This window comes from Eptatretus burgeri, chromosome 17, assembly GCF_056783735.1.
Source record: "Eptatretus burgeri isolate ZD-2024b chromosome 17, Ebu_testis_v1, whole genome shotgun sequence".
Lineage (NCBI taxonomy): Eukaryota > Metazoa > Chordata > Myxini > Myxiniformes > Myxinidae > Eptatretus > Eptatretus burgeri.
In genome coordinates this window covers 50,682,621-50,692,620 of record NC_140977.1, presented here as the reverse complement: position 1 = coordinate 50,692,620, position 10,000 = coordinate 50,682,621, and the positions used below count along the sequence as shown (strand labels likewise).

General features: G+C 45.7%; 1 protein-coding gene across 2 annotated transcripts in view; it reads left to right on the top strand.

The window, feature by feature from the left end:
* Positions 1-6,298, top strand: part of LOC147010082 (growth factor receptor-bound protein 2) — a 61,932-nt gene extending 55,634 nt beyond the window's left edge. The window contains exons 4-6 of one of the 2 annotated variants that reach the window (XM_085861628.1): positions 2,624-2,746; positions 4,535-4,700; positions 4,809-6,298. In XM_085861628.1, the coding sequence (XP_085717754.1) occupies positions 2,624-2,746; positions 4,535-4,700; positions 4,809-4,985 (466 nt within the window). In that variant the 3' untranslated portion in view covers positions 4,986-6,298. Of the gene's footprint in view, positions 1-2,623; positions 2,747-4,534; positions 4,701-4,805 lie in introns of both variants that reach the window. The other variant, XM_085861627.1, reaches the window with a different exon arrangement.
* The last annotated feature ends 3,702 nt before the right edge of the window (positions 6,299-10,000 follow it).

The following is a 10,000-nucleotide window of genomic DNA, read 5'->3' as shown; positions in this document are numbered from 1 at the left end:
TCAAAAGGGGAGACAACTTTTTGTTCGTCATGGAGAGGCGGTCATACATGTGGAATTTCGCCTCGATCTGTTCAGCCGTTTCAGAGAAGAAGACTTTTAAAGTTATTAATTTTCAATCCAATATGGCTGCCTTACCATGTGCCCTATTACAACATAAATTTAAATTCTCCATCTAATGGGGAAGTGGATTATGCTTGTTAAGTTTCGTGTTGATCGGACAAGATGCATTTTTTGATTCAAGATGGCCTCCAAACCTTGTGACTTGTGACATCATAATTTTTATCGTTTGTGACATCATAATTTTTATCGTTTGTGACATCATAATTTTTACCGTTGCGCAGGCATGGGGGTAGTTTATATTTGCCAAGTTTCGCTTCGATAAGTTATGTGATTCAAGAGAAAACATTATTTAATATTTTTCTTGAATCCAACATGGCTGCCAAACATGTGACCTATCATTTAGAAATTAACAAACTTATATTCCCTACTCGTGAGCAATACATATGTGAAGTTTCCCCTTGATCTGACCAGCCATTCTGGAGAAGATGTTTGAAGGTTTTAGGGTAAATTCAAGATGGCCACGAAACCATGTGACCTATCAATAAGAAATGAACAAACTTGAAAAAGGAAGTCATGGGTGTAATGTGTGTGTAAAGTTTAGCCTCAATGTGTCCAGCCGTTCTGGGGAAGATTTTTTTTTTTTAATTCAAAACAAGATGGCTGCCGAACCAAGTCACCTATGACGTCATAATATATTTTTTCTACGGTGAATTGTGCAGATGAGGCTCAAATTTTAGATTTTTCCTGTGCAGCATTCTACTTGATGAATTTTCACCGGGATACCGCTTCACTGATGACGTCACGAAAAATCACCCGTGTTCCCGATGGGGAGTTCATTAAAATGTATGAAGCAAAAATTTTTTCCATTGCACGGTTTCAGAGATAGAGGACCAAAATTTATCGGTTTTTTCAAGATGGCGCCCGTACCACGTGACTTTGACGTCACAATTATCAAGAAAGTTTGCTATCAAAAAAGATACATACTATGGTGAAAATTTTGTGTCGATCGGACTTACCAATCCTGAGAAAATGATTTTTAAAGCGAAAGAACCCGCAAATTTCCGGCGGAAAAAGAATAAATAAGAAATAAACAGAAGAAAAACGATAGGTTAACCCGTCCTGACTGGATAACCTAATAATAAAAATAACGATCTTCTGCAGTCTGACTTAAGCAGACATGTGCCAGGACGCACACGCACACACACACAGACACAGAAAACCCGACGAAGAGAAAGTATTGAATCAGGAAGGGAAAGAAGTTGAGGCTATGATCTCGGTACCTTTGGTCATGATAGCACGGACGGCCAGACGTGTCTCCAATACGTTTCGGGTGGGGGGGAGGATGCTTCTGAGCCCTCTCGCAAAATGCACAAGCCGACGAAGTCCGATGCCTCTCGCAAAATGCACAAGCCAACTGAGTCCGATGCCTCTCGCAAAATGTGCAAGCCAACTGAGTCCGATGCCTCTCGCAAAATACGCGAGTCTACTGAGTCCGATGCCTCTCGCAAAACGCGCGAGCCTGCCGAGTCCGATGCCCCTCGCAAAACGCGCGAGCCTGCCGAGTCCGATGCCCCTCGCAAAACGCGCGAGCCTGCCGAGTCCGATGCCCCTCGCAAAACGCGCGAGCCTGCCGAGTCCGATGCCCCTCGCAAAACGCGCGAGCCTGCCGAGTCCGATGCCCCTCGCAAAACGCGCGAGCCTGCCGAGTCCGATGCCCCTCGCAAAACGCGCGAGCCTGCCGAGTCCGATGCCCCTCGCAAAACGCGCGAGCCTGCCGAGTCCGATGCCCCTCGCAAAACGCGCGAGCCTGCCGAGTCCGATGCCCCCCGCAAAACGCGCGAGCCGGCCGAGTCCGATGCCCCCCGCAAAACGCGCGAGCCGGCCGAGTCCGATGCCCCCCGCAAAACGCCCGAGCCGGCCGAGTCCGATGCCCCCCGCAAAACGCCCGAGCCGGCCGAGTCCGATGCCCCCCGCAAAACGCCCGAGCCGGCCGAGTCCGATGCCCCCCGCAAAACGCCCGAGCCGGCCGAGTCCGATGCCCCCCGCAAAACGCCCGAGCCGGCCGAGTCCGATGCCCCCCGCAAAACGCCCGAGCCGGCCGAGTCCGATGCCCCCGCAAAACGCCCGAGCCGGCCGAGTCCGATGCCCCCCGCAAAACGCCCGAGCCGGCCGAGTCCGATGCCCCCCGCAAAGCGCCAGAGCCGGCCGAGTCCGATGCCTCCCGCAAAGAAAGCAGCACTTGAGGAGACATCACACAGGAAATAAACAGACTATCCTCACAACGTATCCCCTCCACCCCTCAAACCCTCTAACACAGGGCTAGGATCTACCTTCATACAAATTAAGAAATAACTGTCTGGGGAATTCTACATTTCCAAAACTGTAACAATATATTACATTACATTTTATGATTGGAAGAACCCTTTCGAATAAAGTGTGATGGATAGGTCTATTTTTAGTAATTGATAAGTTTATTCAAGACTTGTTTAAATGAAATTTTGTCAAGACATGAAAAACCATATCGTTGTTTGGGTGTGGTTTTGATTTTTGTTTTTGTTCCAAGGTGGTTTCGGGGGAAGATTTCTCGAGCAAAAGCGGAGGAATTGTTGAACAGGCAGAAGTTTGACGGAGCGTTTCTGGTGAGGGACAGTGAAAGTGCACCTGGGGATTTTTCACTATCAGTGAAGTAAGTGCATGTGTTTGTAAGTACTGTGTTGTTACATTTTTAGTGTTTTTTGTGTGATCATGTAATTTAATGTTATGGGTTCTTTTGTGACTTATGTGATATGTCTAAATCAAATTTTTATTTCAAAATATGTTGTAATTATTTCAGATAAAGTGTTTTGTTTTTGATATATTTAAAGAAGACTACTCTTATAGAAAACAAAAACAAAAATTGAATGATGATTTATTTTAAAGTGTAAATATAAATTCAATCACAAAGCCGATTTAATTTTGTTTTATGCAACTTTGTTTCTGCCACCCTTTTGGATGAAAGTCCTGATTTGTAGCATCAGGTCAGGTATGGGAGCATGTGCCAGAACAGCGCGTCGCTGTGTCCACTTTCCGCCGGTACTCCAGGGGCCTCCGTCTGGCCATCCCCCAGGCAGATGCCAGGCCCATCCCCATCTCCTTGAGATGATGGTCAACCTGCTGCAACCATGAGGCACGTGGTCGGCCCACTGGCCTCCTCCACTCATGAGACTCCCTCGCTGAGAGAATCTGATGAGCAGGATCAGCGTCAGGAAAACGAGCCACATGTCCATACAGCCGCAGCTGACGCTCACGGACTATGCAGGTAACAAATCTCATCCGAGTCTCTCTCAGCAACCGCTCGTTGGACACAAAATCCGACCAGCGATAGCCAAGGATTCTCCGAAGAGACCTGGTACCAAAGGAATTAAGTCTCCGTCTCAGATCCTTGGTCAAAGTCCAAGTCTCGCACCCATAGAGCAAGACTGGAAGTACCAAGGACCTGAAGACTCGGACTTTCGTCCTCCCGCACAGGTACCGGCAGCGCCACACCCCATGATCCAGTGAATCCATGACTCCCCAGGCCCGACCCAGACGTCTATTGACCTCCGGCTCACAACCTGCGGAGACATGAATATCACTGCCAAGGTAAGTGAATCTATCCACGACCTCAACATCCTCACCACAAACAGACACAGACAGGACAGCAGCATCCAAGATGTCACCGAAAGCCTGGATCTTTGTTTTGACCCAAGAAATCCGTAATCCCAACGGCTCCGACTCCTCATTCAGCACCTCGAGGGCCCCCAAGAGGATGTCTAAAGTCTCCGCAAAGATGACTGCATCATCTGCAAAATCAAGGTCCGAGATCTTGACATTGCCAAACGATGCACCGCAACTTGATCTCTCCGACATCCTCCCAAAAATCCAGTCCATACAAGTGCTGAAAAGTGTGGGGGCAAGTACACATCCCTGACGAACTCCAGTAACAACTGGAAATAAGTCAGAGGCGGTACCACCACACTTCACAGCACTCTCAGTACCACATTTGTAGCATGTTATCACATCAATGTTTTTGATGCAACAGGTGATGGAGATAGAAGTTCACAGAAGGAAGTGAAATTTAAAAAAAACAGTTTTTTTTGAAAAATAGTATTTTATTTGGTGCATTTTAAATGATGGGAGCCAGTCGAGTGACATCTCGTCCAGTAGCATGTCCAACTTTCTACTAAATAAATAAAGCTTTAATGCAAACATTTTAAACCTTCACATCATGGAACAAAAAATGCAAAAGAACTGACAAATGAGGAACTGAAACAACACAAACAAAAATACCAACAACTCTGCACATGTACAACCATAATTGACAAATAGATATCAATGCTACTCAAACAAAAAGGTACGCAAGACAGTCACATGCACTTTCACTGTCCTTTCCACTGCTCAATCACAAATCTTCTCTGCTGCAAAATTTTATATACAGCCTCATCCTACATTGCAGATTTGGCAACGATGTCCAACATTTCAAGGTGCTGCGTGACGGTGCGGGAAAATACTTCCTGTGGGTCGTCAAATTCTCTTCCCTCAACGAACTGGTGGAGTACCATCGAACTACGTCCGTCTCTCGAACTCAACAAATATTCTTGAGGGACATGGAACAAATACAAGTGAGTTTATCAACCGCTTAGCAATCACACTCCATATTCTAATGCAAATACAGCAAAGGTTAATTCACAACATGACAACAACCCTACACCCATTTGCGTTTTCAGCAGCAAATGTACGTCCAAGCTCTCTTTGATTTCGAGCCACAGGAAGAGGGTGAGCTGGGTTTCCGTCGAGGTGATTTCATCCAAGTCGTCGACAATTCCGACGCCAACTGGTGGAAGGGCATCTGTAAAGGGCAGTCAGGCATGTTCCCCCGAAACTACGTCGCCCTTGCTAATAAGTAACCCTCATCCTTCAAATAAATATTCCTCCTCTGTTTTTTTCTCTCTGTCATGCATTCACTCTTGTTTCAATTCTGTCTTCTGGTTCTTTATCACCCAAGTGCCCATGCATCCTCTTGTATCTCTTGAACTCCATCAAAGGTCAAACTAGAAGACAAGTTTTGCTCCTTTCAGTGCCCAAGCAACTGACACGACATCAGCTGCATTTTTCCACCGCATGTGCTTTCACGTGTAAAACGACAAGGCACAGGAATTTCTTTATCTACAAAGATGGATTTCTTTCTGATGTGTTCGTCATACATGTATTTGATGCACACGCAGAGCATTTGCTAAAAATGAATTGTCTTGTGATGCTGTTAAAAAAATTGCTCTCCACTTCCTTTGTGCATTTTTGCTATTTCAGTCTTGTTATATAACTGGTTCACCCGATTACAACTAACTCCCTTGTACAAACGTGCATTTGTCTGCCGATTGCTTGAGCCAGTACAGGCACTCTTATTTTTATTTAAACAAAGTACTTATGCATGAAAAGTTTTCAGAGATCTCTCAAGTACAAATCCCACAGTACCAGCCTTCCTTGGCAGCATGTCGACATTTTGCTCTTTGTTATATGTGAATTGTTGGACGTCATCGTGGCACGGCTTCTTCAAAACGCCAGCGAAAGTCAAACGTCTTCATACGTCACAGTTCCATGTTGCGAAGATATTGATGCTGCACACTGGTGTTATCAATCGGTCTCGTCAACATGCGGGACGGCAGCGACACTGCACTCGCGGCCACCGCGTCTACATTCCACCGCTGGACTTCGGAGCTTTAATGCCAAAGCTGCCTTGCCCAGAACTCGCATGTCCAGGACCATCCTGCATTGCAACATCAGAGTAACATTATCCAGCACTCTGTCATGTTTGTGTTCCTGACAAACATTTTATTATTTATTCCAAAGTGATGCCTGTATTCAAGAGTAGGATGATGAACTTGGCCAAAGTATCCATTGTTCTACTCTTGGAGTGATAACTTTTTTTTTCATAATTTTTTTTTTCATTTGGCCATTTTTGACATTCTGGGGTTCTCTACGAGGAGCCACAACTATATACCTATCGTCATCACCACGGCTGCACTAAAAACTGCTCCTGCTCTCTTCGAGTGCCTTTTAGTTTTATGTTCGCATGCATCATGTCGAACAGCTCCACTCATCGAATCACATTAACCTTCTGTGGTGTATGCGCACGCACACACACAACCACACACGGTGTCCTTACTCCAGTTTCTGTTGTATTATCACAAATGTTGTCATTAAAGTGTGATGTTAAACTTGTCATCTTGTGTCTGACCTGGTATGTGCTCAGGCACTTTCACAAATGGGATTTCATTGCAAAGTATCAATTCAATTTCCAAGATGTTTTTGGGACATATCGCCATCTTGGTGCTTTGTAGGCAATATATGTCACCTTCACTTTGGACTTGATGTTGGGCAGACACATTTATTCACATTAAAGTTTCCTAAACATATTTTGGGGATAAATATCTACCACCCTATATTGCTTTGGTAGCACGTTCGCAAACTTGGAAGAGCAATGTAGCTGATCCACCACCAAAGTCTCAATCAACTCCCCAGATTGCAAGTATACAACCCAAAAGAAATTAAAATCAAAGAATGTCAGTTACTGAGTACAGCACATCACCTGAGTCATCCATCAGATCCACAAATGTCAAACAGACTAAAGAAAATAACCATACTACCATGGACTCAGGTTTCCACCCAAAATAAACCTTTTATATACAAAGGAGGACCTTGAATGGAATGAATCTGGATGTAACAGAGCAGTAGAAAGGGTGGGAGGCTAAACTGGGACATGGGGTGGACAAGATGCATACAGAAGGAAAAACTGTAAGTAGGGTTAATGGGGATAGAAAAGGTCATGATTTAAATAGGAGGGGATTACCTGAGATGGTGTTGAACAGCTGTCTTGAAGACCTGGAGGGAATGCTGAGATTGAAGAGGATGTGGAAGTTGGTTTGACAGGCAGGAATAGAGTGGAAGTGATCGTGAATTTTGGGGGTCGATGGTGGACCGAAACCTGGGAGGGAGAGGGACAGAGCACCAAAAGAAAAGAGGATGCAAGACCAGAAAGGAGGCAGTAGAAGACAGAGACCACTGACCTGTATGCGATTGTAAAAGTGATATGCCCAGAGACTCAGGTTAATCTCAGGAGGTTCCATTAATCTTCAAGGCATTGCTTTCAACGGCATCAAGCAGAACAAGGTGTGAGGCAGGGCTGCCAGCCCAGAGGGGAGAGCAGTATTCCAAGCTGTGGAGGAAGACCTTGTCAGTTGTAAAAAGTTCAGATTAGCCAAGGAAGGACCTTGCACAATGGAAGATGTGCAGTTGTTGGCCATCTTTGAAATATGGTCTGCCAAAGAAAGATATTGACTGATGGTGAGGTCCAGAAGCTTGAGTGACTGAACTTCTTCAAGAGTATTAAGAAAGATGTCAGGGTTTGCCATTTGGTCCTTTTGGAGAGCAGTTTCTTTCAATCCAGACAAACAAATGCATTTGTCTGGATTGAAAGATGTATTCCAAGTATTTGACCAGCTTGGGTTTTTTTTTCAGGTCTGAAGAGAGGGAAGAGGCTATGAGCCTGGTGTGGCTTACTGGTTCAGGCAGTGGGTTGGGGTCCTGAGTTCGAGCCCCGCTGGCTGCTGAGTTCACATCAGGGGGTTGACTCAGCCTGTCATCCTTCTGAAAGTTGGCAAAATGAGCACCAGTATACTGGTAATTATCCCTGCAGGGTCGAAGGCCACTGAAGGGTTGACGTCAGGAAGGACAAACGGCCATAAAAACATTGCCACAAGAAAGGGTACCATGATTGGAGCCTGCAAAAAGCTGACCCCTGCTCAGGGATAAAGGCTTTCAAATGGTGTGATGATGATGAAGAGAGGGAAGAGGCTGCTGCCTGCCTGTCTGAAAGGTGAGGGATGTCACAGCATAGGGTAGAGTTATCAGCAAAGAGATGATAATTTTCCAGAGTCAGAGATCATTGATGAAGATTAGGAATAGGACAGGGCCTAGAACACTGTTTTGGGGCAGTCCAGTCATGGCAGGGAGAGGGGATGAAAGGATTCCATTGAATGCCACACTTTGCCTATGAGAGCAGAGGAAGTTAGTAAGCCATGTTTGTAGCCATCCTTGGATGCCATAGGCAGAGTTTGGAGAGTAAGGCAGGATGCCTGATCTCATGTCTGATATTGAGGGCCTCCATCCATTGTCGTACGAGTCGAAGCAGCATATCCAAGGTGGAATAACCTGGTCTGAAACCAAATTGGTGATCTGAGATGAAGTTGTTGGAGTAAAGGATATCATATCAACTGTGATGATTCCAAGACTTTGCTGATGATTATGCCTGGTGTTGGCTTAATGGTTAGGGTGGTGGGCTTTGGTTCCTAGGGTCCTGTGTTCAAATCCTGCTCAGCTGTTGAATTAATACCAGGTGGGCTTAATTCGGCCTGTCATCCTTCCGAGGTCGGCAAAATGAGTGTCAGCATGCTGGTATACTGTGCCGGAGTGGCGACCCGTCCAGGATTGTGCCCAATAGCCAAGGAGACTGCTTAAGCAGCACCAATGCTCTGCACAGAGTATGGTCCCAATCTCCTCTCCTCTAATGATTGGAAGTAAGCTGAGAGGTCCGTATACAAGGGGATCCATTCTTGTAACTGTTTATGTAATGCAGTGATGGTGGATTTTCAAGCAGATGGAAGATGACCTTGGACAAATAACCAGGTGAAAAGAGCAGAAAGGACGTGCAAGAGCAGTAGAGCGGGTTTTTCGGACACGTGAGCTGATGTCCGGTCCATTTGCAGAATCAGTCGAGGGTTGAAAAAAACTTCTTCGCCTTCTCAGGTGCAAAAGACACAAAGTCAAAGAGCAGTTGGGTATGACAGGGAGCAATGGGTACCAAGAGTGAGGGGTTGGGGACATGATTTGGAGGCAAACAGAATTGAAGCATTCGGGCTTCTCACGAGCTCAGTTGGCTGTGATGCCATTTAAAGTTGGGGAAGGGATGGAAGGGGAGCATACTCCTGAGACAGACTTAATCAGGTGCAACCAGGTTTTAGAGGAGGGAGACAAATTTGAAAGTTCATTCTTTAGTTTGGACAGATTATGTTTTCTGGCTCTCCTAAGAGTGGACACACTTTTTGTGTAATGAGCTGAGATTTTCTTTGGTCAGGTTTGCTTTCCAGGAAGAGAAGGCAAATTTGAGAGCAACTACCTCGCTACAGAATTCAGCGTACAATTGGTGGGAAGAAGTGTCAGATGATTGAAGATGAGATGGTGGAATGAATCTGTGCATGAGAGGGAGAGAGAGAGAGAGAGCAGATGTCTGTGAAAGAATTCCCCAGGCTGAGTTGCCATCAAGGGTAGTAGATGTGGGAGTCCTGAAGAGAGATGGCTATTTGCTGTCTGCCAATCTTGAGTGAGCTGCCAAACTCGCCAGCGCTGACCCAGCTCTCTGAGAATAGCCAGATATGTCGATTCTCACAAGTACATGATCTGATGAACCAATTGGAGCAAAGAAAGAGCAGGAGACACTTTCAGGGAAGTTGGTCATCACCAAGTCCAGAAGGGAGGATTTGCCATTAGGAGAAATCAGTCAGAAAGTTCACAGAAGTCCTTTGCTGAAGTGCCATGGTTGGTGAAAGAGATACTGTACCTACACCCAGCCAAGATGCATGGTGGGGATTGAAACCACCACATGTGAGGAAGAGAGAGTTGGGATGACTTGTTAAAAGTTGGTCCATGTCGTCTGAGGTTGAGAGATGTGGGTGGAATTGTTACTGTTTGGAGGATGGTACAACACAGACAAAGAGGTGGGAGTGCAGCGGAAGTCACAGCCAGAGGTACTCCTGGGAGTTGGGAGGTGTAAGAATAGTACAAGGGCAAGCTTGAATTAGAGTTCCTTGAACCAGGCAGTTTTGCACATTTTACACAGAAACACAAATTGCATACAAAAACAACCACC